We start from the raw sequence: 15419 nt of genomic DNA on the forward strand, positions 1-15419 counted from the left end.
GAAAACAAAGGATTTAAATCAGCAGCCATGAGCAGTAATACAGAAAGACAAATGATACTGAAACTGAAGAATAGCGATGGTTTACTTATAAACAGCAGAGAAGGCATAATTCAAATAGCAGAAGACTACTATAGAGAATTATACAAGGAGCAAGGGAATGATAACAGCAGTGGGGAAGATGGATTGCAAAGTAGCAACACATACGACATACCCGATATTCTTCCTGATGAGGTAGAACATGCATTGAAGAAAATGAAGAATCGGAAAGCCCCGGGGGAAGATGAAGTTACTGTAGAGTTGTTAAAATTGGGAGGAAGAGACATAACACAAAAACTGGCAAGGCTCTTCACAAAGTGCATTAGAAAAGGTGTGATGCCTAAGCAGTGGAATAATGCAATCATAGTTTTGCTGCATAAGAAAGGAGATAAATCAGAAATTGGAAATTATAGACCAATTAGCTTGTTATCCCATATCTACAAGTTGTTCACAAGGGTCATTACTAACAGATTAGAAAGAATACTTGATGAGAATCAACCGAAAGAGCAAGCTGGCTTTAGGACAGGATTCTCAACTATGGATCACCTTCACGTAATATCACAGCTAATGGAGAAAGCAAATGAATATAAAACGCCATTATGCCTGGCATTTGTGGATTATGAAAAGGCATTTGACTCCATACAGCATAAGGCAATGTTTCGGGCACTGGAAAGACAAGGCATAGATACTCCATATATTATGATTTTGAAGAAAATATATGAGAGTGCTACATCCTTTATTAGACTAGACAAAGACAGTAGCAAATTTAAAATCGAGAAAGGAGTTCGACAAGGAGACACAATATCTCCGAAGCTGTTTACTGCTGCCCTTGAGGAAGCTTTCAGAAGATTAGACTGGTCGCAGAAAGGAGTCAATGTGAACGGAGAGTACCTAAACCATTTACGATTTGCAGATGACATTGTGGTCATAAGCCACGATCCCAAAGAATTAGAGGAAAATCTTAATCAGTTATGCACAGTTAGTAAGGATTTTGGACTAAAGATGAATATGGCTAAAACAAAAGTAATGATGAACAAGTATGCCACGGAAAGGGAAATAATGATTGAAGGAGCAGTAATTGAAAAGGTGGAGTCATATACTTATCTGGGACAAGTTATTAGCTGTAATAATGATAAATGGCTGGAAGTCAAGAGAAGAATAAATTTTGGATGGATAGCATTCAGGAAATATAGTCACATACTGAAGAGCAATATCCCTGTTTGTCTGAAACGTAAAATAATGAACCAATGTATACTCCCCACCATGACTTATGGAAGTGAAACTTGGGCACTCACCAAAAGAATGGAAGAGAAGCTAAGAACTACACAGCGAAGAATGGAACGAATTATATTGGGAATCAGACTGTTAGATAAGAAGAGAAACACATGGATTAGGCAGCAAACTCAAGTAAAGGACATTCTTATCAAAACTAAAGAACTAAAATGGTCTTGGGCAGGACACATAGCTCGAAGACATGATGACAGATGGACTAAGAAAATAACAGAATGGTACCCAAGAGGAGATAGAAGAAAACCCGGAAGACAAAGGCGGAGATGGATAGATGAAATTCATGAGTTTTTGAGTAGTAAATGGATGGCCAGTGCTCAAAACAGAAGGAACTGGAAAGTTGCTGGAGAGGCCTTCATCCTGCAGTGGATTGAAAATGGCTGATGATGATGATGATGATAAGACATTCTGATTTACTGGCCTTCTCTCTTTGTCTGTCTAGCCCTTTGTTATACTCATCCCATTCATTTGGTCTATAATATACTCCACTAATTTTTGTTTTTCCGGTAATTGTCACATCAAACTGATTAAAAATTACATTCTCCTCGTCTGTGGGTACAATACCCTAGAGTCTGTGCTTCTTAACCAAGAACATCAAGAACATCTACACCAAGCTAGATGGCATCTAGAATTAGTCAGGGTGTTTAGTGACTTGCAGATAGCTGCACATGGCAACTCACATCTGCAGTGACCTGCACACTGCCCTGGTGCTAACATGTCCCAATCACCTCACTGAGGGCCTGCATGTGCTGTGACAACCTCAACCTGTGTTCAGATTGGATGATTCTGTGCAGGGCTCTCCTGTCACTTTGTCAGTTTTGTAGGTCAGTCTGGTTCATTATGTAATGGTTTCAACACCAGTCTGCTTCCATATGCAAATCAAATCACCAATCATTGACTTAAGGCTCTTCAGTGAGTTCCACTGAAATGCTGCTAAGTACAGACAGACTGACTGCCTATGTGACAACTATTATCATTCTGCGCTGGAAGTGTTAACTCCATCGATTGCGACATCTTTCATTCACAATTATACTACTGCCTCCTTTGAGGCCTACAAGCATATTTATAGCTGTGTTTGACACGCAATGCTTGGGTAGGATGTGACCAGCCACGAGTGGAGGGGAGTTTGGATATTAATGCTAAGGCAATATAAACTTTAAATTCCACTTTTGTTCTGAAGAATTACATCTCTGATTGCAAACATGTGGGAACCCACAGTTTGTATATATCACTTTTTAGCAGTAATAAGCACAACACATTCTCTGCCTTTACACATATAAGTGTAAAACAGCACTATGAGTAATGTGTTGCAATGCATATCTGAGTTCAAGATCACCCAAGAGCTGTGCCGTAATGCATATGAGTAGCCATTCTTAAGTGGTCAACCAGTGAGTGCCGTAAATGTAAAGGCACATGAAATTAACAACCACTCAACTCAGTATTGACACACACTGATTGCTATGTAGTAATGCTTGGCTTTTTTTTTTTATAGATGGCACAGTTTTTTTTATTTGTTCTTTGCTTGTGGGGAAATTAGTTAATGTACATGAATAAACTTTTTTATAAAATTTTAAGATTTATAGCTCAGCACAAAAATAACTGTTCACTTTGAGCAATAAATTCCAAACTTTTAATTTTCAACCTGTATGTACAAAATTGCAGAATGCTGGGAATATCGGAATGTTGATTTTTTCAACATTCTGAAAATTGTTACACATTAGATGAATTCTCTCAACATTTAGGTAGCAGCGAATGTGTTAACTCACGTAAGACGTGCGAAATTTTACCCCAGGGGCTCACATCTAGTGAGTATGGGCTTGGCAAACCCAGGGTCTTGGGCTGGATATTATCATTCTTCTTTCTTGCTCCTTGGTGATTCCCTTCTCTCTCTCTCTCTCTCTCTCTCTCTCTCTCTCTCTCTCTCTCTCTCTCTCTCTCTCTCTCTCTCAGGGTAACATGGGATTTTTTTTTTTTTTTGGCTGGTCCAGCATAAGCCTCAGGCTTCCCTGAGGCTTATGCTATTATTATTAACCTTATGGCTAATAATAATAATAATAACATAACTCCCATCCTTTCTGTAAACATTGTAATTCTGATCAACGCCCGATTTCGCTCATCACTCATGGTCGTTCGTGCCATGAGGGGACTTGATTGCGGATCTGATCCGGGCTAAGGTGCAGCTCAAATTACGGCATGCAAAAAGGTCATCTCGGTCAGCCAAGCTGGACTGGAGGCAGCTAATGAATGCTGCCAACAAAGGGGCATATCAGATCGCCCTATCCAACCGCTTCGAGACGCTAGCCGTGCCCGAGGATATAAATGAAGAAGAAAAGCAGATATCTGATGCCATCCTGGAATGTGCCAAGCCCCTATGTCCACCTGCCCGACATCGAACACAACCATGGATATCGGACGAGTGCCTCGACCTCGTGGACAAACGGAAACAGGCAAAGTTGGTCGACTTTGAACGGTACCGGCAGCTAAACCGAGAAGTCCGACAGAGGATGACAGCGGAAATAGAAGCATACTGGAACCAATTGGCAGACGATCTTGAAGTGGCGGCATCCAAGAACGAGTACCGCACTCTCTACCGCACCCTCAGATGTCTGAGTGGAAAGACCAAATTGACTAATGACAACATCAAGAATGCTGATGGGACCTTTGTGCGATCACCATCCGAACGCCTGCAACGGTGGAGTGAATTCTTCAAAGCATTGTATAATCATGACCCACCTCAGGGACCACCAGAAGCCGCACTATCGATCGATCCCCCTGAAGTCTCCATGGTCGATGTTGAGCCTACAGTAGAAGAAGTGAAAGCAGCCATACAATCCCTAAAGAATGGAAGGGCACCAGGAGTGGACCAAGTCACCACAGAAGCGATCAAAGCCGGGGGAGATGTACTGCTTCGCCAACTACACTCACTCCTCAAAACTATCTGGTGCACTGAACAAATTCCGCTAACATGGAGGAAAGCCATTATCGTACCGATCCACAAGAAAGGTGATAACCGGGATTGCAAGAACTACCGTGACATCAGCCTCCTTTCCCTCATCGGAAAGGTCTTTATGAAGATCATCCAATGAAGGCTGCAAAAACATCGCGAGCAAACCAGCCGAGAAGAACAGCCAGGATTTAGACCCGGGCGAGGATGCTGTGATCAAATCTTTGCCATCCGTCAGCTGATGGAGGAGAGGATCCGGTGTGGACAGAGAACTGTCATTGTTTTCATTGACTTTAAGTCTGCATTCGACTGTGTCCATCGGCCTGCCTTATGGAAACTACTAGAGGTCAAACATGTACCTCGAAAAGTCATCACACTCCTCCAAACTGCATACAACGGTTTAACCAGCCAGGTGCGCATCCAGAACGATTTATCTGAGGAATTTACCATCCAAACTGGAGTCCGCCAAGGGGATGTAGCCTCCCCGTTGCTTTTCAACATTGTGGTCGACGCCATTATGAGGCAAGCATTCAGAAACAGACGGGGCATACAATATGACAAGGATCACTATGTGACTGACCTGATGTTTGCCGATGATAGTGCTATCTTTGCTGGTAACGACTCTGAAGCCACGGACATCCTCTACGACATTGCCCGCATTGCCCAGCCATACAGTTTGAAGATCAATGCTGATAAGACAAAGGCCCTGACAACAGATGGGTCGCAAGCCACCATCTATCTCGAAGGTGTCCAGATCGAGCAAGTGCAGGACTTTAAATACCTTGGGTCGCTGGTCCAGGAGAAGAAAGTTGCATCCGCCATGGAAATCCACAGCAGAATTGGACAGGCGGCCACTGCGTTCGCCTCGCTCAAATGGTGTCTGTGGAAGAGGACCAACATTTCCTCAAAGACTAAAATCCGACTCTTCCGGACTTTGATCCTGCCCATTCTCCTTTACGGATCAGAAACATGGATTTGTCTCAAGCTAGATTTAAACAAACTTGAGGTATTCCAAATGCGATGCCTGCGGCAGATTTTGGGCATCTCACTTCATGACCGCATCACTAATGATACCATCCGCACCAGATGCCAACAGCAACCAACCATTGCCGACCAAATCCAGAAGCGATGCCTTAGATGGTTTGGCCACGTATGTAGAATGGGCACGAACAGAATACCATCCACACTCCTTTGGAGACAACGACCCACCCAATGGAGCATCCAACGGACCGCGCCTAGGAAAACGGCCAAGCAAGTGGAAAATGACTTGAAGAGCCGACGACTCGACCTTAACCAGGCCAGGACTGACGCCATGGATCGTAAGGTATGGAAGAACATCACAGAGCAAGTCCAAAACCCTGCGGTACCTACAGCAGCATACTGGTTGTGTGGCCAACCGCCTCCCCCAGCTGCCAGCTAAGGACCAAGGAGAAGAAGAAGAAACATTGTACTCTCAGTATTCAAATTCTGCATGTCCTATATCTCAGTGGCACCATGTTTCTGATATCCCTACAATGTCCATATTTGATTACCTAAGCAATACTTCAAATTTATTGACTATTTTCCTAGCTCTCATGTACAAGCAAGAGAGCTTGTACATGAGAGCTAGGAAAGCCTGCCTTAGCCTGCCTAACCCTCCTAGAGCTATTTTCCTAGCTCTCATGTACAAGCAAGAATGTGTGCACCTGTTTTTACTCCTAGAAACTCTAATGCATCTCATATAATTGATTGTTGAGGGCTGACAGCATACCTGCCAGGTGCCCCCGTAGCCAGGTGGGCAGGAGCAGCAGTGCGTAGCACGTGCTTCTTGATTAGACCGGGGTTTGAGCCCATGATGGCCAAATACGGAGGCATATCTCCCGAGCAATATGGCCTTAGTTGTTAATGCTCCTAAAAAAAAAAAAAAAAAAAAAAAACCAAATAACAAGTAATCAGCCACACATTGTTTTCCTGGTTTCTGTATGCCCCAATAAATGCAGTGCAAGAATCAATTGTTTTTTTTTTTACCTCTACCTACAGCGGCTGTAAAACTGTTAGTCTGTATATCCCCCTCCCCAAACTATCAGTTTTCAACCTACCTAACATTGTCTTGAAAGCATCATCAAGTATTTGCATTAGTAGAGGCATACACAGTGTGCCAATTAAATAGCGAGACTGCATGTGCTCTGCGTTTAATATTAACATAAGAGGCCAAAATAATACATGGTTAGATCCACTAGAATGTGCTGTTTCCAATGAGTGCAAGTTGAAACTTGTCTGGTCAGTAGTTCATTATTTATGATGGAAAGAGTATTAGTAGTTTTGTGCATGTCATCAGAAAATTGAAAATGGAGTAAAGAGCAGTTACAAATTGGAAAAAGGTGCTACAGAAACTTTGACGATTTAAAAAAAGTTTATGCTAATGAATGTTTGTCTCAACCAAGAGTGTTTGAATGGTTTCTTGTTTTTGTAAAGGACGTGAGTCGTTAGAGGATGATCCCCAAACTGGCTGACCGATCTCAGTTTGAACACCAGAGATTGTCAGGTTAGAAAAATTATGATTGAAGACAGATAATTTCAACGAGGTGGCTTGCTGAGATGGTCAGTAGCAATAAGGAATCTGTATAAGAAATTCTAAAAGATCTGGGTGAGAGAAAAAATTTTTCCCGTTTTGTACCGCATTCGTTGAGTTTTGAGCAACGAGAAAAGAGAGTAGAGTACTGCATCGATTTGATGGCGTTGTGTTGTCAACGACCCAACATTTTTGATTAGAATCGTTACTGGTGATGAGAGTTGGGTATTTCAATATGATTCCGAGACAAAACGTCAGAGTTCAGAATGGTGTTCGCCATCCTCGCCCTGTCAGAAAAAAGTGCGATTAGAAAAATCGCAAGTGTAAGCCATGTTGATCATCTTCAATATCAAAGGGCATTATCCATCGAGAATTTGTGCCACGAGGGACAACGGTCACAAAAAAGTTCCATGTGGAAGTGTTAAAGAGGTTGTGGAATCGAATTCATCGGGTGAGATGCGAAATAAATGTTCAACTCCAAAAATTGGTTGTTGCATGACAATGCACCTGCACATTCTGCCATTAACATCAAGCAATTTTTGGCAAAAAAATCGATTCCAGTTGATAACAACTGGAATCGAGAATATGGGGGGGATGTTGTTCGAACACCCCCCCTTTATTCACCAGATTTCGCTCCCACAGATTACTTTTTGTTTCCCAAAATGAAAACAGCCATGAAAGGAATGCGATATGGGACATTCCAGAAGCGTTTTCAAAACTTGTATAAAAAATGTAAAAGTGTGTACACGTCGGAGATGATTACTTCGAAAATATATAACCTTACTTTGCCGTTAGTGTTATTCTTTTTTTGGAGCATCAGTCTCGTTATTTAATTGCCACACTGTATGATGCAAGACAGTAAGCTTATTTATATAGCATCAGCCAAAAAAAAAAAAAAAACTTCCTATTTCACCCATCCATTCACTACAAGATGGAAGTTTGTTCCAACTATCAACTACCTGCTGGCTAAAGGCAAATTTCCGCACGTGTATTCTACAATTTGAATTTATGTCCCCTCGGGCGAGTAATCTGAGCAAGAGGTAGAATCCCATCAGCATTGAGCTTGCTCAAACCATTCAAGGCCATATACACCTCAATTAGATCACCTCGCAATAAATAAAGGGGTGTATTCTTACACCCATTCTATTTAAGCCTATCCCATTCTTGTAAAAACTCTCTCTCTCTCTCTCTCTCCCCTTCCCTCCCTCCCCACCCATTAACAAGCACAGACCAAGCTGAGAAAAATTTTATCCAGCGAGCCTTGCACAGTCTTTTCAGGAGAGAATTGATTTACAAGGTTCCATCATGTACTCCCTCCTGTGCATAAGCAGAACCTGAATTTGAAAGTGTCTGCAGAATTGCGGACACTTTCAAATTTAATCTTAAATCGTGACTCTCAACTTTGCTGTATACTTCTTAATTGAATTCTCTGATTGAATCCTTAGTGCCAGTGTATACCATGGCAGACAAAAATACTGCGTCACTTGTGAATTTTGCATATAATGTGTTTTGTGCTGCATTGTGGGTTGCAGAAATGTTCAAAATGCATTTGTTAGATGGGATATATATCTCTTTGAATGAAATCCAATAAAAAGACTCCACCTGATATACCTAATTGCCATAGATATCTTCCCAAAGGGTAAAATGCATAATTAATGGAAATATGAGGAATCATGCAATGGCAATCATGACAACCAGACATACATTTTATTGCATTTACGTGTACAAACTGAAATGACAAGTTAACATAATAGTATTATGTATTGTAAATCAGCAAAATAAGTCCTCAGTATTTTGTTGTTCCTCCTCGGGCTGTGATTACAGCCTTACAACAATCTGGCATAGGGTTAATCAACTTCTGGATATACGGTTGCCCAATTTCATGGTACTACACCCTTAAAATGCTCTCTTGCTGGTACATGTCATCTAAAATTGTTCAGATGAAGCCAACAAGTAAGATCTTACTTGTTGAATCTTACTTGTTGGCTTCATCTGAACAATTTTAGATGACATGTACCAGCAATTTTCAATAGGGTTCAAAAGTTGATTGTTGCCAGGCCAGTCCAACACTGTAATGCCAGCATTCCTGAGGTATGACTGCACCTTAAGGGAGAAAAACGAGGAAAAATGTTGGCGTAAGTATGTTTTAAGCCTTGAAGACAAACTCATTATTAAATCTAAATAGCATGAAACTTACCAATTTTGCTGTGTGGCAAGGTGCTGAGTCCTGTTAAAAAATGCAGTTTTGGACATCTGTGTGGCGATCCCTAATGACAGGTTTTAGGCACTCCTCGAAGATAGCAGTGTAGGTTTCTGCATTTACCGTTCCGTTAATAAACTTAATTTGCCCCACCCCTTTGCTTGTTATGCATCCCCAGACCATCTGACTAGCAGAAAACTTTACAGTCTGTGATATGCAGTCAGGATGCTATGCCTCCAATTTTCGTCTTCTGACATATCGCTTTCCATCTGAGCCATGAATGTTGAATTTCAATTTGTCGAAAAAGATGACGGTGTCCCATTACTCTTTTGTCCATGAAACATGCGTTTTAGCCCAAGCAAGTCACTCCCTTAATTCTTTGCTTTGCTCTTTTAGTCTGAGCCATGGTTTCCATTTAAATTAAATTTAATTTGGGAATATCACACTAAACTATTCACAGTTATGCAGCAATAATTCATATTACACTACAAAGCTATATTATATGTTGTGCTATTAAATTACTTTATGTATTGCAGTATACAGTTGTTGATATACACTTACATTGTATATTAAGTTATATAGTTATATTTGTAATGTTATAAGCTTGGTTTATAGCTTAGTAAAAACACTTCTAATTTAATAGAAGGAGGCAAGAGGAATTAAAAAATAGTGATATGAAAAAGGAATGTGAAATATTTATGCAATTAATGGTGAAAATAGAGGTAGAATTCCCTCTTACTCTGATTCTTTTTGAAGAAATTTTGGAGGCCAAGTAAGACACAATTTCATCTGTTGTATCAAATAAACACAAGCAATAACTGTGCTACTAATTTTAATCCCTTGCAGTACATTTCTAGCAATCAAAAAAAATGATAGTTAAAATGTGATATTCAAAAATTATTTTCAGGTTTACATGAGCTAATATATAAAACAGCATGAGAAAACAATTTAAAAACTCTTTTGCAGTATTTCTTCCTGGAAAAAAACATTCATAAAACCTTCCATCTGGATAATTCACAACGTTTTTTACTTCAGAGCTCCTACTATGAATTCCTTGTTTGTCCTTTTTATGGGTGGGCAGAGATGCAACATCCAAAATATCTGCAGAAATGTATTTCTGCTAAATATATTCTTAAAAAATTTAGTTCTGTTTGTCCATTCTTCAGACCAGTATTTCTTTATATCAGTTTTTTCATTTAGTTCCATGTTGCTAACTCTAAAAATCTCTTCTGGTTCATTTAGTGAAACCTAAACCCAGTCACACCGTATGGAACAGCCAGAAACTTATCTTTTTGTAAGCTTCCTCTTTTTTTTTTTTCCCTCCCATTCAGTTTCTTCAGAAAGGTCTAACGATTTTTCAATTTCAGGAAGGTCTTTACTAAATCTTGATGTGAAAGCATGTCTAAAATACATCACTCTAATGCAGAGTATAAAGTTACTTTACTTCTATACTGAAAAAAATGCCACATGCCATTAACAATTGAATATAAACATCAACTTAGTTTTTCAGCTTGTTTATATGAAGTATAAATGGGTGGCAATACAGCTGGAATAAGAATTGGAAATGCTGGTTTCCACATTGAACTTGAGAAGAGCAGGGGGAGAAAAATACTGCCTGCTGTTAACTATTGAATATAAGCATCAATTTAGTTTTTTCTGATTGTTTATATGAACTATAAATAAATGGCAGTAATTGAGCCAGCATACCAGGAAAACAAATTTCATAATTGGAAATGCTAATGGTTGTGCCAGTTTAAACATGTGGATTTCAAGAAGACAAAAAAAAAAACATTGCTTGCTGTTAACAATTGAATATAAACTATGATTTAGTATTTCAAATTCTTTATATGAAGTAGACATAGATTACACTACAATAATTAAGCCTGTTGTACTGGCTTAATTATTGTACTGGCTTACACTACAATAATTAAGCCAGTACAACAGGAAAACAAATCTGGAAAAGCTGACATTCACAGCACCACAACATCCAACAGAAAGAGGACTAAAAAGACAATGCTGCTGCACTTAACAATTAAATATAAACATCAATAAACATTTATTTAGCTTTTTGGATTGTTTATATGAAATGTTAATAGATGTTAGTACAGTAATTGCACCAACACAGTGGGAAAAATTCATAATTGTAAATGCCAACGTGTGCGCTGGACGCAACATTGGGCTGGAAGTGGAATTTTACAATGTTGCAGTAAGTGCGACATCAGACTGCAAAGGGTTAAAGAAGAGTATAACAAAAACCAATAATTTAAATGTAATCAAATGTCTCCTTGATGGCGTTCAAATAATAGCTCCCACTTGGTCACTAACATCCATTTATTTACAGTGCTATGTCAACAGAATACTCGGGAGCTTAGACTGGCAAATGGCATTAACTCTAGATTTGTATGATTTCTATATTTAAAAAAAAATTTTTTTTTTAATATTTGAAATAATATCATATTCTCTCCAGATCTTTCCTGAATATGATACAGTAAAGATATTTTCTGAATATGATACGGTATTTTGTACATCATAATTTCAAGAAAGTTTTAATAGATTTAATAGATAGAATTAATAATTTTTTAGATTTAACAACTAATTACAAGAGGTTAACTGTTTAGTGTCTGGCTGATGCCACGCAAATAATATAATTTTGTTTTTATAATTAGTGGGAAAACACTGCTCATCCAGCAACGACAATTGATTTCCCTCTTCCACACCATTTGGAGTGGGTGTGGCATAAATTACTGGTACTGTATCTGCATCAGTGGCATAGTATATTTTTACTCTTTTTATCTGTCTTGTGTGTATGTTTCTGAAAATTGCTCTTTTTATTTTAAAGGGAAGTTCTCTAACTGAAAACCACAAGTAGGGAGGGGGGTTTATGATAGATAAGTTAAAAATGCATACAGCTCAAAAATTCAAAACAATGAAATGTGGGGTGAATTGTGTAAAATCTAATTAATAAAACATTTTCAATTCAATAAAAAAAGCTAAAAATTAAATTTTTATTGAAAAAAAGAAAACATTGTCTGTCAGAAGCCTTGCAACCCTAAATGCAACAACAGGGTTTGTTGCATTTAGGGTTGTAACTGATGGAGGGCTAACGGTTTCTCAGATTGACAGAAAACTTTTTCTATACACTGGTAGTTTAGAAATTCCGATGTAAAGGATGTGTGTGGATGAGCACACTTTGCCACTAAAGAACTCTAAAACTGGCTGTTGGTTACATTACTGGATTTTCTGGATCCTGTTAACAAGTCAAAAGATTGGAGGAACTGCACAACTTTAAAATAGAAACCACAGTCAGTATAAAATAACACACTCCTGCAGGTACAAAATAAACTTTTTATAGAGAATTATGCCATGCAGATTTTTCTATATAATTTGATACAGTACATGGGATATCTGTTTAATTTAATTAAACAGATATCCTGTATATTTTCCTTTCTAAAATTGAGTAATTTTGTGTTAAACGGAACAATCGCATCTACAATTCTGTAGATATATTTGTTCCCTTTTAACAAACTTCCATTTTGACACATTTCTTACAGAGTTGTTACAAAGTTGAATTAAATAACAAGTATTTATTTAATTTAAATTGCTAGCAGAGGAATAAAAAATATATATATATTTCTGAAAGATTACTTTTTAAATTTAGTTAAATTATAAACCTGTGTATCGGACATCTGAATCATTTATCACTGATAGTATGTTGTTGTGTGTGATGTTACTCATTTCATTACTGGGCTCAGTGTTCCCCCCAGGACCCATTGAATGGGTGCACCGCCTAATGAATTTAACTGAACGCCCAGCTAGAATTTAAGCGATTCTCGTGGTACCATATGATACTGCTCACTGAACTCGATCAATATTAATTCAAACATACTATACAATCAAGATCAATGTGACAGGAGCATATAATTCAGTCAAATTTATAAATAACAGAAAATTTTATAATATTGTGAAGTATTACACTTCCCCACCTGGCTACTTCATAATAACACCCGGCTGGCAAAATTTTCTGGGGGAGAACACTGGGTCTATTACCTTCATATTTTGTTAAACTCTCTTCTTTTTGTTTATGTAAATACTGTTGAAAGAGATTTAATGTCTTGCTTCCTCTTGACAACATATGAACTGAAGCATCTAATAAAACAAGTCTTTTAACTCTTTAGCAAATGTGTTCATACCAGTTAGCAGCCAGATTGTTCACCAAGCTATAACTCATGTTACCTACCAATGAAAATATTTTCTCTATCAAAAATTGTACAGTAATTAATGAGAAAACAGCTGAATTTCAGACCAAAGGAAGACTGCTGCTGGGCCTAAAAAAAAATAATCTCAGATTAATTTATAGTATACAGAAACTGATTGAAAGTTGCAGGTCACAAAATGTTTTTTTTTTTTTTTTTTTTGGCTGGTGTAGCATAAGCCTCAAGCTTCCTTGCACCATGTAGCTAATAATGATAAAAATAAAAAATATAAAGATTTCGAAATAGTCGACAGTATTTAATTGAACAAAATAAAAAAATAATAAATGAAAAAAATGACGGACTTCCCTGACTTTTCTTCCAAATTTATGTGAATGCTGAATGTTCTGTTCAGCATTCAACAGTTCCAAAGAATTCTGACTAAAGCCAGATCTCCCACAGTTGTCTTTTTTTTTTTTTTTTTTTTTTCTTCTGAAAGTTGGCTGGTGTGCATGTCAAAACCTACTAATATAAGATATAAAAGAGATTACTAATTTATTGCATATTGCAACTTGTCCACAAAAAATTTCAAATTTGAATATAATACACTGACAGTTGATAAAAATTGGGCTAACTTTACATTTATAAAAATGCCATTTTTGAGTGGGAACTTATGCACCATGTAATCACATACAAAAATGAAATACTTCTTCACTGAACAAGGGAATATTCTGGGATTGGTTTTTTTTTTTTTTTTTTTTTTCAGTAGTAAACTGCATGACTAAGAATCATCCTGATTCTCATCTGCTTTGCTGTTAAAGTTTCCATTTCCAAATGGAAGTGGAAGGTTTAACAGAAGTTTCAACAGCTACTGATCTAAAAAATTTACACAACACTTCATGATATCAAGGAATAATGACCTCAGTAAATTGGATGTGAGGTTTATTGACTTTAAAAAAAAATGTTCGTGATATAAATGATCATGTTGCCACTTTATATCTCCAATATTTTAGCATTTTATAATGTGGCATATGATTGCTTCATGTTAATTTTTATTCTTAATCAACAGTACTATACCCATTATAAAATTAGAATATCATTTCTGTATTGGAAGTAAAACATTTTAATATTTTTGTAATTTTATATATTTTTTTAATTTAAATCAATGTGCATGCTGATTTTTGCATGGCAAGATTTAAAGCTTGCAACTCAGCTGTATATCATTATTTCTCACAGATTTGTTTGTTTCAATTTTAGGAAATTATGTTGCTGTCAGCCTGGAGTTGATTTTTATTCAAATTTTTCCAGTTAGTATAGCTATACTAACTGGAAAAATCTGGAATAATGGGAGTACATGATTAGATGGTTACACGAACAAAACAATCTCACCAAAATTTGGCCTTGCTTGTTACAACTACACAATGATTAGACTGTGAATGGCCTAAAAAAGGAAAGTTATTTTGAAATTCCTTTTGTACCAGGAAACCAAACTACAGTCAGAGCCATTCTATTAAATCTTCTATTAGTTGTTTATTCTAGTTCTTGTGTTTTATGTGTATTTGTCATCTGAATTAGATGATTCTTATAAAATAAATTTGTTATTTTGTAGACCACATAATTGAAACTTTTTTTTATTTTTATTTTTTTTAAAGGCTTTGGGAATTGAAAGTGGTTTTGGTGGATTTAAACAAGAGGCATTGGGAAACGAGAGCAGTTGCCATATACATTCTGAAGAGAATTATGCCAAGACATTTAAAAGTGACATTTAGTTATCAAGTAGAAACTTCAGCATATTGCATATTGTTATGTGACATGTGTTGGAAAGCAACATTAGTGAAATTACTTTCATATGTCATATGGAAACTATCATTCTTTATGCCTGCTGTATACCACCATGGATATGCATGGTGGTCAATATCCTTGAGTTATAGCTTAATTCAAAGTCATGTTGAATTGACTAATGAAATAAAAACTCTCTAACATCTACTTTTGAAACAAGCCTATATGATCCACTGAATTTCACAATAAAAATTAATACATTTTTGCTGGTAATGGAATTTCTGAAAGTTATTGATAAGTTTTCTTATTATATTTTATAAGGCATATATAATTAATTCCCCTCCCATCCCCAAACTAATGAAGGATTCAAATAATTGAACTTTTCCATGTGTATTTATAGAAAGAGATATTTCAGACAGGCATTAAAAAAGA

General features: G+C 37.3%; 1 protein-coding gene across 1 annotated transcript in view; it reads left to right on the top strand.

The window, feature by feature from the left end:
- LOC150089126 (DNA repair protein RAD51 homolog 3-like) overlaps positions 1–15203 on the top strand; it is a 98177-nt gene extending 82974 nt beyond the window's left edge. Inside the window, exon 7 of the mRNA XM_090390340.1 lies at positions 14861–15203. Within this exon, the coding sequence (XP_090246466.1) occupies positions 14861–14977 (117 nt within the window). The 3' untranslated portion in view covers positions 14978–15203. The remainder of the gene's footprint in view (positions 1–14860) is intronic.
- Positions 15204–15419: the final 216 nt, after the last annotated feature.

This window comes from Mastigoproctus giganteus, chromosome 2, assembly GCF_048544385.1.
Source record: "Mastigoproctus giganteus isolate SK-2022 chromosome 2, ASM4854438v1, whole genome shotgun sequence".
Classification (NCBI taxonomy): Eukaryota; Metazoa; Arthropoda; class Arachnida; order Uropygi; family Thelyphonidae; genus Mastigoproctus; species Mastigoproctus giganteus.